This window comes from Salarias fasciatus (assembly GCF_902148845.1).
Source record: "Salarias fasciatus chromosome 23 unlocalized genomic scaffold, fSalaFa1.1 super_scaffold_20, whole genome shotgun sequence".
Classification (NCBI taxonomy): Eukaryota; Metazoa; Chordata; class Actinopteri; order Blenniiformes; family Blenniidae; genus Salarias; species Salarias fasciatus.
The window spans coordinates 9,767,105-9,782,365 of record NW_021941230.1 but is presented as its reverse complement, the minus strand read 5'-3'; the positions used below and the strand labels follow the sequence as shown (position 1 = coordinate 9,782,365).

The window sequence follows — 15,261 nt, the reverse complement described above, 5'->3', positions numbered from 1 at the left end:
ATGCCATATTATGTTATCCAGTAGTACTCAAAGATGCAAAGGCAACAAGACATGACATTTTTGAGCAATGCGTTGAGGAAAGTATCTCATTTAAAGGACTCGTAGAGCCATATATAATGAAATATGTCAGATTCTGGTCATTTTCATTTGTCAGTAGTTACATAACCTATATCCAAAAGTGTCAAGGAGTTTTATTTTATCGGTATTTCTGCTTGGAGAGTTAAAGATGTTGCCTTTTTCTGCGTGAGCCGGTGCTTGTTGTTCAGGACGGAGACGCCTTTGTCCACCGCCGCCAGTCCCACCGTGGCTCCGGGGTCTCCGGTGACCTTCAGACGCAACATCCTGCCAGGGTGATAGGATGCTGCAGGTCTCTCCAGCTCCAGTTTCAACTAAAAGTGGAGCAGACAAGTGAGAAATGAAGCTGAATTGATGTTTTCTTTCTTTAACGTCATATCAACTCTGTTGTAGAAAATCTCCACATCTTACCGAGCCCATGCAGGAGTCTTTCACATCCACCCAAACAGAGTCTGACACCACTTCATCGTCTGCATGGTAGTAAGCGATGATGCGGAAAGACGGCAGCATTTCTTTGGTGATGGGAATATTCAGGGCAATCAACACTTGCCCTTGTGTCTTGAAACGTCCGAAATTCACCAGTTGACCTCTGCTCAGGATCTGCAGACACAGTCCCCACAGTCAGTCCACCCGAGTGAACATGCGAGTAAATTTGTAGGAACAAAAGAGGACTCACCAGGTACGTGATGTCTCGATTCTCATTTGTCAAACTGTTTAAGTACAGATGGACTTTCAGGTTGTTTCCTATTTGTAGATCTGCTGAATCCACACCTCCAAAAAACAAAAACAACAAAAAAAAAAACAATAAAAGCGCAACGGTAATAAATCATCACATTATTAACAAACCATTTGAAGTGATTGTATGTGTTTCTTACCAATCTGGATGAATCTGGTAGTGTTGCTGGTGAATGAATGTGTTGTCATTCCGGCCTCTGCCTGCATTTTCGGTAGGAGTCGAGGATCATTGGTCCTGGCCTGGAATCAATATGCACAAAGACATATTAAGTCACTTATACAGGAATGAGGATACTTGTGAATTAGCCGGTGCGGCAGCCGGGCGTCTGGAGTGTCGATATTAATTAAACGACCGTCATATCTTTGCACTCTCTTCCTTCTCTTCATTCTTTTTTTGTTGTTCTGGGATGTGCAAGCTGAGGATCCAGGTATCAAATCACAAACCAGGGCATCAGGAGGCTCCACAGCGTTCTGCCACTCAGAGTCCTCATAATCAAGCGGTTTGACACAGGAGGTTAACACCTTCCTTGGGTCACCCAGGGGTCACAAGTGACGTTAGTTTACAGACTCAAACTGCACATATGCGAAGGGAACATTCTGGCGATCATCCATGATTCATAGAATCGCAGTTAAATTTGTAACTTTCATTTTAAAACAAATAAAAGATGTGTTTGTGCCCTTTTCTGCTTCGTTTGAAAAGTTGGTTAAAAAAAAAATAAATAAATAAAATAAAAAATCCTTCTTAGACTCACGACGATGCTGAGACTTTGGAAGTTTCCTGTGTTGACGGTGAGCCTTGCAATGCCATTGCTCGCAGTGACACCTTGAATGTCACCAGGAAAAACCACCACTGGAACGTTTCCAGCTGGAGTCTCGTCATGGTTCAAAACTTCAACCTGCCATCAGTGGAGAAACAGGAAGATTTTATTAATCAATTCAGTACAAAAAAAGACGAAGCAGCTCTCTCTCAATGAGCTGAGATCCAAGACTTCAGTTCTAAAGAGTAAAATGTTTTTAATTCACCAGAAAAATTGTATCTAAAGTAAAGGATTCTTTTGTGCTGTAACGGTTGTAGATCTCAGATGAGGACGTTCTAATTTTGTTCAATTATTATAAAAAAAAAGAAAACAAACCAAAAAAAAAATCCTTCCCGATCACAATTTCATCTTCGATGGAGACTGTAGCATTTCCGCATCACTCTATTTCTCCACACTGAGTCCTTTCCATCTCCAACTCGAAATATTCGTCTTTGCTTTAGTGCAATATATTATATAATGTTCTAATATCAACAAGTTTGCATTTATTGAATTCCCTTTATTTTTTCAGTTGAATTGTCTGTATACACAAGAGAAGCTCCTCACCGTGATATCAAATGACATTGCTGGTTTGAAGTATCTGGGAGTTTTCTTGAAGCTCATAGTGTAGGGTGAAGAGACAATCTGGATGCCTCTGACTTCTGCCTCTACTATTTCACCACCTGCGACAGGAAGGAAGCCACAAAAGAAGCAGGAGGTGAAGAGCTGAGGGTCATTCAATCAGCTGCATCAGCAGACGTCCTGGTCTCTTACCCAGCTTGGTCAACACACTGACAGAGACAAAAATGGAGTCTCCGACAAGTTCCTGGATGTTGGGAAAGGTCTGAGTGATGTGCTCACTCTTCAGTACGGCCCTCCCCTCGCCCCGCTGGACCTAACACCACAACAAACAGTGAAAAAACATTCCGGGAAAACATTCAGTGGAAAAAAAATTAGGCACGTCCACAATTTTCAGCATTTCAAATCTTTACAGCGACATAAATAATTAGAAATAAGAGTTTAACAATCCCGTTTTGGAAGTCATGCAAACATTCTGGACTGGACTTGTTGATATGATCAAAACACAGACTGTATTTGTGATTGTACGAACGCATGTGCAGGGCAGAAGATCTGATGTTTGGTTTTTTCCTGTTTCTGCCATAGAAGGTGCCATCTATTAAATTTGCTTTGTGCCCCTTTGCTCTCCTTCCCCAATCTAAACGTCTTGATTTTAGTCAGCAGCATTTTAATGAGGGTGACTCTGTGCTTACTGGGAACCTCTGAAGAGAGGCTGCGAAGCCCTTCTTCTGACCGTCCTGCATAACCCCAAACACCACATTAGCCGTCCCGTGTACCGCTTCGCCGAACAGATACCTGAAAGCACAAGAATGAGACAGATCAAACCTTCATAGGGAATGAAACAGGACTTTAAAAAACGGTCAAATTTAGCAGCATTTTTTTGTGTCATTCCTCATAGTTACACCAACAACCCAGCCTGAACTGAAACTCCTCTAAAGTTTGACTCACGTTGCACTGATTTTCACAGTCAGGTTGCTGCTGTCCACGTAGAAGAAGGGGACCTGAGGCTTGAGTTTCACCTCAAAACTGGGAGGCACTGGGAAGAAGAAACATTTTCCGTATGTTATTCCATTCAATAAAATATATGTTTCCAAAATTTTCAACAGTGAAGTTAAGAAGAGACTCACCATCTTCTTTCACCTCAAAATCTGCTGAATAGCTTTGTTGTGGATTATTCTGAAACCTGGCCACCACCTTCCATTGGCCAGGACTACACACACACACACACACACACACACACACACACACACACACACACACACACACACACACACACACACACACACACACACACACACACACACACACACACACACACACACACACACACACACACACACACACACACACACACACACACACACACACACACACACAAAATCAATAGCAGTTACCGTAACCATCTCTCCTTGTCCACATGTCCAAGCTGCCGAGATGATGACTCTCAATCTTGAATCTCAAACTGATTCCATTGGATGGATAGCAAGAATTACAAGGCAGTCACATCCAGTGAATTTTGGTTCTAAAGAATTGCTCTTCCATTTCTTCAGAATTGAGAATGTTACAGAGTCCGTATCCTCAATGATTCAATCTTGATATCCACCATTAATATTCAATAAACTGCGCAGCAATCCCTCTTAACCACCCTCCCACGCGCCATTTCCTAGAAATACAGGCATATTCGCACAGGATTATAATTATCTGTGGTCCTCTAGTAATTTGTGAATTGCTCACTGACGTCTGTGTTTCTTTCATTGCATTTGCATGGGACAAAAGAATTGTGTTTTACTGGAATTTACAGACATTACAGCCAGATATGATCCCAGATAGACATGTCCATTCTGGTCACAATATTCCGTCCATCATTCAATCAATTTCAATCAATCAATTTATTTCTGTATAGCCCAGTATCACAACAACAGTTGCCTCAGAGGGCTTCAAGATGTTACATTGGTTGGTAAAAATAAAAACGGTGAATAAGCATAATATTAATATGTCAAATTCACAGTAACGAGACAAAACGAAGCAACCACCGCCTTTGACCCTCACATCCGGCAAGAAAAACTCCAAAAACCCAGTGGGAAAAGAAGAAATCTTGGGGAGAACCACAGTATGGAGGGATCCCACTCCCAGGGACGGACAGCTTTGGCAACAGCTAACATGAGACAATAAGAAGTAAAGCCGAGGACTATGTTCATTTTCTACCGCTTGTCCTGGGACGGGTCGCGGGGGCAGCAGTCTCAGCAGGGATGCCCAAACTTCCCTATCGCCAGACACTTCCTCCAGCTCCTGTGGGAGGATCCCAAGGCATTCCCAGGCCAGCCGAGAGACAGTCTTTCCAGCGTGTCCTGGGTCTTCCCCGGGGTCTCCTCCCAGTGGGACATGCCCAGAACACCTCCCTAGGGAGGCGTCCAGAAGGCATCCTAACCAGATCCCCGAGCCACCTCAGCTGGCCCCTCTCGATGTGGAGGAGTAGCGCCTCTACTCCGAGTTCCTCCCTGGTGACTGAGCTCCTCATCCTATCTCTAAGGGAGCGCCCAGCCACCCGACGGAGGAAGCTCATTTCAGCCGCTTGTATCCAGGATCTTGTCCTTTCGGTCATGACCCAAAGTTCATGACCATAGATGAGGGTGGGAACGTAGATTGACCGGTCAATCGAGAGCTTCGCCTTTCGGCTCAGCTCCCTCTTCACCACAATGGACCGATACAATGACTGCATCACTGCAGCTGCTGCACCGATCCGCCTGTCAATCTCACGCTCCATCTGTCCCTCACTTGTGAACAAGACCCCAAGATACTTAAACTCCTCCACTTGGCCCAGAGTCTCTCCACCGACCTGGAGAGGGCAAGCCACCTTCTTCCGGTCGAGGACCATGGCCTCGGATTTAGAGGTGCTGATCCTGATCCCTGTCGCTTCACACTCGGCTGCGAACCACCCCAGTGCATGCTGTAGGTCCGGGTTCGATGAAGCCAGCAGGACAACATCATCTGCAAAAAGCAGAGATGAAATCCTGTGGTTCCCGAAACAGACCCCCTCCGGCCCCTGGCTGCACCTAGAAATTCTGTCCATAAAGATTGTAAACAGAACCGGTGACAAAGGGCAGCCCTGCCGGAGTCCAACATGCACCAGGAACAGGTCCGACTGACTGCCGGCAATGCGGACCAGACTCCTACTCTGGTCATACAAAGACCGGACGGCCCTTAACAAGGGGCCCCGAACTCCGTATTCCCGGAGCACCCCCCACAAGACACCATGAGGGATGCGGTCGAACGCCTTCTCCAAGTCCACAAAACACATGTGGACTGGTTGGGCGAGCTCCCACGAACCCTCGAGCACCCTATGGAGGGTAGGGAGCTGGTCCACTGTTCCACGACCAGGACGAAAACCGCATTGTTCTTCCTGAATCCGAGGTTAGGCTGTCAGTCGAATCCTCCTCTCCAGTACCCTGGAATAGACTTTCCCAGGGAGGCTGAAGAGTGTGATCCCCCTATAGTTGGAGCACACCCTCCGGTCCCCCTTTTTAAACAGGGGGATCACCACCCCGGTCTGCCAATCCAGAGGCACCGTCCCCGACTGCCACGCAATGTTGCAGAGACGTGTCAACCAAGATAGTCCCTGCACATCCAGAAACTTAAGATACTCAGGGCGAATCTCGTCCATCCCCGGTGTGTTGCCACCAAAGAGCTTACCGACCACCTCGGTGACTTCAGCTTGGGTGATGGGCGAGGCCACGTCCGAGACCTCAGCCTCTGCTTCATCCACGGAAGACGTGGTAATGGGATTGAGGAGGTCCTCAAAGTATTCCTTCCACCGTCCAACAATATCCCCAGTTGAGGTCAGCAGCTCCCCACCTAAACTGTAAACAGTGTTGGCGGAGACCTGCTTTCCCCTCCTGAGGCACCGGACGGTTTGCCAGAATTTCTTCGAGGTTGACCGATAGTCCTCCTCCATTGCCTCCCCGAACTCCTCCCAGACCTGAGTTTTTGCCTCCACAACCACTCGGACTGCAGTTCGATTGGCCTGCCGGTACCCGTCAGCTGCTTCGGGAGTCCCATGAGCCAACAAGGCTCGATAGGACTCCTTCTTCAGCTTGACGGCAGCCCTTACTTCCGGTGTCCACCACCGGGTTCGGGGGTTGCCACCACGACAGGCACCAGAGACCTTACGACCACAGTTCCAGGCAGCTGCTTCGACAATGGAGGCAGAAAACATGGTCCACTCAGACTCAATGCCCCCAGCCTCCCTCGGGATATGAGAGAAGCTCTCCCGGAGGTGGGAGTTGAAAGCCATGCTGACAGAGGGCTCCACCAGATGTTCCCAGCAGATCCTCACAACACGTTTGGGCCTGCCAAGTCTGTCCGGTTTCCTCCTCCGCCAGCAAATCCAACTCACCACCAGGTGGTGATCGGAGGAAAGCTCTGCTCCTCTCTTCACCCGAGTATCCAAAACACATGGCCGGAGGTCAGATGACACAACAACAAAGTCGATCATCGATCTCCGACCTAGGGTGTCCTGGTGCCAAGTGCACTTATGGACACCCCTGTGCTCGAACATGGTGGTTGTTATGGACACACTGTGACTAGCACAGAAGTCCAATAACAAAACACCACTCGGGTTCAGATCAGGGGAGGCCATGCGATCCAATCACCCCCTTCAAGGTCTCACTGTCGCTGTCCACGTGGGCGTTGAAGTCCCCCAGTACAACAATGGAGTCCCCAGTCGGAGCAATGTCCAGCACCCCTCCCAGGGACTCCAAGAAGGTCGGTTACTCTGCACTGCTGTTTGGCCCATAAGCCGAGACAACAGTGAGGCACCTGTCCCCGACCCGAAGGCACAGGGATGCGACCCTCTCGTTCACTGGGGTGAACTCCAACACATGGCGGCTGAGCTGTGGGGCTATAAGCAAACCCACACCAGGCCGCCGCCTCTCACCCTGGGCAACGCCAGAGAAGTGGAGAGTCCAGCCCTTCTCGAGAGGTTGGGTTCCAGAGCCCAGGCTATGTGTGGAGGTGAGCCCGACTATATCTAGCCGGTACCTCTCAATCTCCCTCACAAGCTCCGGCTCCTTCCCCGCCATCGAGGTGACATTCCATGTCCCTAGAGCTAGTCTCTGTGTCTGAGGATCGGGCCGCCGGGCACCCTGCCGTCGGCTGCCATCCAATCCACATTGCACCCGGCCCCTACGGTTCCCTCAGTGGGTGGTGAGCCCACCGGAGGTCAGGCCCATGCAGCCAGTCAGCTCCTGTCGCTCCACTGACGCTCCAGGACAGCGGGGTAATATGCAATAGCCCCCTAGTGAGTGCATGGAAGAATAGTGCATTCAAATGTAGTGAGGGACGCAAGGAGGAATTGCTATTGCAACAACACATCATCAGTAGGGTAAAACTAACCTGTCTCACGACGGTCTAATCCCAGCTCACCTTCCCTATTAGTGGGTGAACAATCCAACGCTTGGTGAATTCTGCTTCACAATGATAGGAAGAGCCGACATCGAAGGATCAAAAAGCGGCGTCGCTATGAACGCTTGGCCGCCACAAGCCAGTTTTCCCTGTGGTAACTTTTCTGACTTTTCGTGTTGTCTGTATCTGTCTGTGTGGTGGGTGGAGAAGGCGGGCAAAATGGCCAGCCAGATCTACACACTGAAAGCCATCATCATGTGCATCCCTACTCAAGACTGCAGCAGACTTCAAGTCATGGCAAGATCGTCAGTTTACCCCCTGTGGTACACGTCCTTCGGGCCCCAACATCAAGAAAGATGCTGCGTTTAACTAATTCCTGTGTTCTCCATTTGCGCTCATTGTGCATGAGCAGTGATCCTCCCGATGGCGGCGCTCCGGTGGTGTGGCGACATCAGTCCATGGCTCCTCACTCGGATTCAGCTTCACCACATGACATCCCTGTCAATGAACCACTCTCATCCAGACTCATGTCTGAGTCAGATCTTGGTCCAAACTCCACTCACCATAACAAAAAAATCAGCCAGTGATAAAATTACTATGAAGACATTGGCTCAGGTACTTTATCACATGATCTGGAAGTTATTGTTTTCTTTTAGTTTGATGACATTCAAAATAGTCAACCATGTGCCTTCATTGGCAGGTTACATCACTGCTTATGTTTCGGTTCACTCACGATTCAGCACACATTCTTTAAAATACATTCAACCTGATGTGGATTTTGTGACCTGTTGGCTCCTGCATCTGTTCAGTATAAAACTGTAAATTCAGAAACTAATAAAAATCTAATGAAATACTCGCCTTGCGATTTCAGGGAGTCGATAAGAGCCATATTGAATCCCTGATCTCAGAGAGACTGTATCAAGTGGTAAAATGATGCCATCAGGGGTCTGAGGGAAAGAAAAATCTTTTATCATTCAGACATCCAGTCCAAGGACAACTTTACCATGAAATCAATGGATTTATACTTAGGTGTGTACAGCTCTGAGGGACACATATCTTGTGGGAGTCATACATTTTTTTTTCTCTGAAATATATTTTATGATAAATTTGTTCCGATTCCAAACTTTAAACAAAAGGAATCAAACAGCACGAGGTTCGAATGTTCCAGCTTACGTGAAATTGAATTTGAACTGTGTGTCTGCATGCTCTTCATGTTTTCAGCTGCATGTTTGTGTTGATTAGAAATGAGACACATTACCACAATCTCAGTGGCGATAGAGGCTTCATATAAGGTTCGTGGATCCCTCTCCACAGGCTCCATCTGGGGCGTCACAGCAAACATCCTGTAATGAACTGTGATAACAGGGAAAAAATGGGAGAGTTCATTTGTGGAAGGGACTCTTTAGTTTGGGATTACTTTTGATAGCCCTGTATTAAAGTGCACGGAGCTCTCGCAAAACCTTGAGTGCAACAACAGCCACTAACTGCAAATAAAGTATTTAAAATATCTATTTGGATCTACAAGCCATCAAACACACCGGAAAATCCAGTGTTCAAACAAAAACATCATCTGAATGGTTACTGTTGCTATAATGTCATGGCGGACACAGCAGGCAGAGGTGCTGCCGCCCTGAGTAATCTGTGTAAATCTCAAACAAAACCGGAGATCGATACTACTAAAGATGGCAAGATTATTGTGGAGGACGAGTTCCTAAACTTTCTTGTCATCAAAATGAAAACTTTGTGCCAGGATGAAATTGTGCTACTGGCGGTGAATCACTCCGTGTCTGAGTGGATTGAGAATTCTAAGAAGGTTCTGTGTGCCAGCAGACAAGTGTTTCGGAGGATCTCCGAGCAGCGACAGCAGACATCAACCAGCGTCTGGGTGTGATTGAGCAATGGGGGCGAGGTCATGGAAGCGCGCCTGGACCCAGGACGCAGCAACAATGCGACACGCTTTTGCATGGGACGCCGGCTGTGGGACAGCCTGGAGAGGGCAGATCGACCAGCGAGGAGGCAGCCGGGGCCGAGGGTGTGGAGAGCGGTGCTGTTGGAGGAAAGAGCTCCACCGTTGTGGGGGCAGCGGTAAGCGAGCCTGGCTCTCATGCTCAATAAACACATAAATATATCTCATGAGACTTGTGACATATAACTCGCATGGGCTGCGTTTGGGACAGACCGCAGGTGATAAGGCGCAACGTTTTGTTGTCGACAAGCTACTGGAGTGCACCGATATCTTGTGCTTGCAGGAGACAATGTTGGCTAAACAAGACCTGGACAAGCTTAATTCTGTTCATGGAGACTTCCACGGGGCAGGGGAGTCCACAACAGACTTCAGCATGGGAATTGTGCGTGGCCGTATACCTGGTGGGGTGGCTATTCTGTGGCATAAGAAATATGATCCCTTAATCAGTGTTATTAGACTGGGGTGGGCTGGTGCTAAGCAGTTAAAGTTGTAAATAACAATAATGTTTTTATTATATTAAATGTTTATACTCCTTACGAATGCAATAGCAATGAAGATGAATATCTTAATAGACTCGCTTTTATAAATTCATTTATTAAAAAAAAATGCATATACATGTATATTTGTTGTAGGGGATTTAAATGCTGACATTTCCGATGAAAGATCTTTATTTGGACAACATCTGAGCCAGTTTTGTGAAAATAGCAAGTTAATTATTTCCAGTAAAGTGCAGCTGCCAGCTTCTTGCTATACATATGTCAGTGAAGCTTGGAATACGACATCATGGCCAGACCACTGCATATGTACAGCCGATGCACATGCCTGTCTAGAGAAAACTGAGATTTTATTTAGACTGACAACAACAGATCATATACCTGTGTCTCTTACATTGAATGTTAAAAACTTACCTGGGCTGACAACATGTGCAAACCATAGTAATAGTAGAAAACTGGACTGGTTAAGGCTCACAGAAGAGGATCTGCGTCATTATAATGCCCTGACTGACAAGAAACTCAGTGACATTGAAATACCCTTTGAAGCAGTTTTATGTAACAACATCACATGTGAAAATCAGAAACATAATAGTGACATTTGTAAGATGTATGATAACATCGTGAATAGTTTAAATTGGGCCAGCAAACCGCTGGTTCAAAAGAGGGCTAAATTAAATAATTTGCGACCAGAATGGAATGAATATGTGTCAGAACTCCATGGACAGGCAAGAGAAGCTTTTAGAGACTGGATTATTGCTGGAAAAGCGAGGCAAAGTCCAGAATTTGAACTTAAGAAACAAGTTAATGCTAGATTCAAATATGCTGTGCGCTTTATTAAGAGAAATGAGCAGAAAATGAGGGCAAACTCAATGGCCAAAAACCTACAACAGAATAATATGAATGACTTCTGGAAGGAGGTGACAGTTATTAATAACAGCAAAATGCCTCTGCCATCCAATAAAGATGGGATTACTGGATCTGAAAACATTGCACAATTGTGGAGGAAATTTTATAATGATATTTTTAACTGTGTCAGAAGTGATTAATGTAATGTTGGTGTTGTCCCTGATGATGTGAATGTGGCAGTTAGACCTGACCAGGTGACTCAAGCTATTGAGAAACTGGCATCAAACAAAACTTGTGGCCTTGACCATATAACAGCAGAGCATCTCAAATATGCTAACTACAGACTTTCTGTGTTACTAGCACTTTGTTTTACCGGCTTCTTATTGCACGGGATTTTGCCTGACTCTATGCTGGCTGTTTTGTTAGTTCCTGTAATTAACAAGACTGCTAAAATATCCAGTATTGAAAATTACAGGCCAGTTGCACTGGCGAGCCTGCTTTCTAAACTATTAGAACTAATCTTATTAGAGCGCCTTCAAGAATATATTGGGTAACACTTTATTTGAAGCCCCCCTATATAACACATTATAAGTACATTTATAAAGCATTATAATGCCATTATAACACGTGTCGCTATAGTTATAAACATTCACAGATGATCACAATGCCAGGACCTAACCCTAACCCTATGCTGTATAGTGCTGTATAGTGAGTTATAAAGCATTGTGATCATGTGTGAGTGTTTATAACTACTTATAATGTGTTATACCGGGTGCTTAAAGTAAAGTGTTACCATATATTGTAACCACAGACAACCAATTTGGGTTTCAAAGTTAGCATGGTACAGACCTGTGCATATATGCATTAAAGAAAATGGTTAGTAAGTATAGAATGCAAAATTCCACAATGTTTGTGCTTTTTAGACTTGTCTAAAGCGTCTGAGCGTATATACCATGGTAAATTGTTTTTAAAGCTGCGAGAGCGTGGAGTTCCCCCATATTCAATACGGATTTTGGTATTTTGGTATGCACATCAAAAAATGCAGGCCCAGTGGGGCAATAGTGTGTCTGCACCTTTCCAAGTCACAAATGGGGTTTGACAAGGTGGAATTATATCACCTGCCTTGTTCAACTTGTATATGGATGACTTATCTAAGAGATTAAAAGAGTGTAAGACTGGATGTATGGTGGGAGAAAGTCTTATTAACCATCTGCTATATGCTGATGATATAGTGGTACTATCTCCCCATAGCGCTGGTCTGCAAAAGTTATTAAAAGTATGTTCATGGTATGGGGAGCAGTACAATTTGAAGTTTAACTCAAAAAAGAGCGTTGTCATGATTTCGAAAACAAAAGAAGACCAGAAACAAAAGTTCCCTGTATTTTACCAGAAAGATAAAGTACTCAGTGTTATAGACAAAGTAAAATACCTGGGTCACATAATCAGGGATGACTTGAGTGATGACGATAATGTGCAGCGTCAGTGTCGCAAATTATACGCACAGGCCAACATGTTAGCACGTAAATTTTATATGAGTACAAAGGATGTCAAAGTATCTCTATTTAAATCAACCTGCACTCCACTCTACACTGCCCACCTGTGCTGTAGGTACAGTTAGACCAAACTGAAAAAGCTCCAAGTGGCGCACAATGATTCCTTCAGAATCTTGTTGAGACTCCAAAGGTGGACCGGTGAAAGTCAAATGCTTGTTAGTCGAAATGTACCCACCATGCATGCAGTGCTTAGAAATTTTATGTACAAATTCATGGGTCGGTTAAAAGAGTCACGAAATGGAATAATTTTGTCTTTAAGACTACTATTAAGAGTAGTACAAGATATACATTCATGTTTTGGAAACACTGGATTCAGTGTTTGTATGTTTTTTAGTGTTTTGTAATGTTTTTGTATTTTTCATATGGGCTGACTGTGTCTGAAATAAAGTTTGTTTTATATAGCTCTGCGAATCCCGTATTGGCCTCCACAATCACGCCCGGCGCTGCAGCTCGCTGACTTAAATCCACGGCACAAACCCCCCCCCCATGATCTCTCGAGATCGATAGAGTCAACAACAAATATATATATATATATATACACACATATATACATATATATACATATATATATATGTATGTATATATATATATACACACACACACACACACACATACATAATTTTCATAGCAGAGACTGATTTCTCTATCAGGACAGGTATTGTCAGGTTTCAGCAGCAGCAGACTCACCGCTGCTGTCGGGGGTGTAGACGGTCTTTTCTGTCTGGATAAAGATGTATCCAGACTGGAAGGAAACTAAGACGACCTTCTCCAGTAACTGATCGTCAAACTGAGCCTGCAGGTAAACGTACTGCTTCACGCTGGGATCCTTGCTGAATGCTGCAGCCGGGATCTAAAACAACGGACATACAGTGAGAGGAACGAGGGGCCTTCAACAGAACCATTTCTGCATTAGGATTATTTCCCGCACCTTGACTTGTCCAAACATTTGGTAGTTATTCTGCCTGGTGAGAGTCACAGACGTGGAATCGAGGGTTTCAGTCTTGGTTGGGTGTCTCATCACGGTGATTTGGACCCTGATGTCTCCCCCGGTGCAGTCCTGACACTCCACAAAGATGTTTTCTGTCGTTTCCACTCTCAGCAGGTTGGGGGCCGACATGACTTTGCTGCAGAGAGGAGAGAAGACAGAGAACTGGGATGTAGAAAGGCTTCAGAGTGAAGCTTCGTGGCCTCTTTTTTTATGCCAACTTGAATTCTTAAAATTATGTAAATAACTTGTTTTCTCTGAAGGTCCAGTTCACTCAAATTAATAAAGCTTGTGTCCCAAAAGCATGTATTTGCTCAGACGAAGGTGACGAGCTGCTGCCTGGACTTTACACAAAATGAGTGATCTATTGATGAGCTTGACAAACATCCAGTGGGGATCAAATCAAACTTCTCGACTCAGCTCTGGGCTGGGTTTTCCTTTTTATGTTTTATTTATTTGGAAACTTCAAAAATCAAATCAACAAACTGCTATCTGAGTTCTGTTTTTACGTTTTCTGACAAGTGTGGAGGTAAAACACTCAAGTTACTGAATATAAGTCGTGCTTTTGATGCATACATGTGGAAGTCGAGATAATATTCCTTAAACTTCAAGTAATATGTTGTTATTGAGCTTTTGGGTAATTTGAATTCTTCCTCGAACAACTCTGAAGTTGAAAAGTGTTTCTGAAAAATCACTACTTGTTGAAGATGGATAAAGAAAAAAGCAACACTTTCTGATAACGATTCAGGATAAAAATGAAACATAACATTGAGGAATTTCTTGCTCTGTACTCTTCCTTGAGTGTTTGTTGACAGTACTCTATTTCAGGACGATAACAGCAGTGGTACTTCAGTACATATTGAGTCCTCTGCCCAGTCTACCGTCAAACAGAAGAATGAAGAAGCTGCAGCAGGTCTACTCACAGTGGAGCTCCATCAGTCGAAGCCGTGAGAGAGGCAAAGGCCAGAGAGGCCAGCAGCGGTAGCAGAGTCTTCCTCATCCTCCTCATCCGTCTCCTGGTGCAGCTCCTTCCATTTATCCACCCAGCAATCTCCTCCTGCCCCATCCGTATTCCTCCCAAAAGCAACTCTCAGTGAAAACACAGACGCCTGACCTCCCAGCAGCTGTTGGGAAACATTACTGGCACTCAGAGGAAAGAGATCAACATGAGAAAATCAATAAGATGGCACAGGAACGTGTGTTTCATAATATCCAGCAGCGTTAGGAGTCCAAACATTTGGTTGCACACAAAGAAAGCAGATGAATTTCCAATAAGTATTAAAAAAAAAAAAATTCTGAAATGAAATTTAAAGGCTATGCTCAGTGATAACCAATACAACCACACCTCCATAAAGCATTCCGTCTTGACATTGAGTTAATGCAAATTAGATTACAATGTATGACCAAAGCATGCAGAAAACAGAAAAATCAGACTTCACATTGTTTTTGTTGCCTTGGTAGCTCAACTCATTAAACACCAACATTTTTTTGACAAGCAGGGATTTAGAAGAGAAAAATGTATGCATATATGTATGTACTATACGAGTGTGTGTGTGTTGGATTGGAAGTTGAACCACGCTGTGCCAGTTTTAGCCAATTTAAGGCTGCAGGGTGCATGAGCAGATCAGATTACTATCAAGTTTTTTGGGCTGCGGGCAGAAACCAACGCACAGGGAGAACATGCAAATGGTATAAGACAACCTCCAGCTGCATATTTAAAACATGCATTGCTTTCTTCATTTCACTGGATTCGAAACAAATTTCTGACTCGTTTGTCATTTCTTCAAAAACAAGTCACTTTTCGCTCTATTATTAGGACACATTAAAGCTATAG

At 44.8% G+C, this 15,261-nt stretch overlaps 1 protein-coding gene across 1 annotated transcript in view; it reads right to left on the bottom strand.

Moving 5' to 3' along the window:
- Positions 1-14,427, bottom strand: part of LOC115383628 (complement C3-like) — a 28,807-nt gene extending 14,380 nt beyond the window's left edge. Inside the window, exons 1-15 of the mRNA XM_030085760.1 lie at positions 14,351-14,427; positions 13,371-13,566; positions 13,130-13,292; positions 8,842-8,936; positions 8,442-8,530; positions 3,311-3,393; positions 3,132-3,219; positions 2,876-2,978; positions 2,379-2,499; positions 2,172-2,287; positions 1,563-1,706; positions 951-1,050; positions 752-846; positions 487-675; positions 234-389 (exon numbers count right to left, since the gene is read on the bottom strand). Coding sequence (XP_029941620.1) covers positions 234-389; positions 487-675; positions 752-846; positions 951-1,050; positions 1,563-1,706; positions 2,172-2,287; positions 2,379-2,499; positions 2,876-2,978; positions 3,132-3,219; positions 3,311-3,393; positions 8,442-8,530; positions 8,842-8,936; positions 13,130-13,292; positions 13,371-13,566; positions 14,351-14,427 — 1,815 coding nt within the window. The remainder of the gene's footprint in view (positions 1-233; positions 390-486; positions 676-751; positions 847-950; positions 1,051-1,562; positions 1,707-2,171; positions 2,288-2,378; positions 2,500-2,875; positions 2,979-3,131; positions 3,220-3,310; positions 3,394-8,441; positions 8,531-8,841; positions 8,937-13,129; positions 13,293-13,370; positions 13,567-14,350) is intronic.
- Positions 14,428-15,261: the final 834 nt, after the last annotated feature.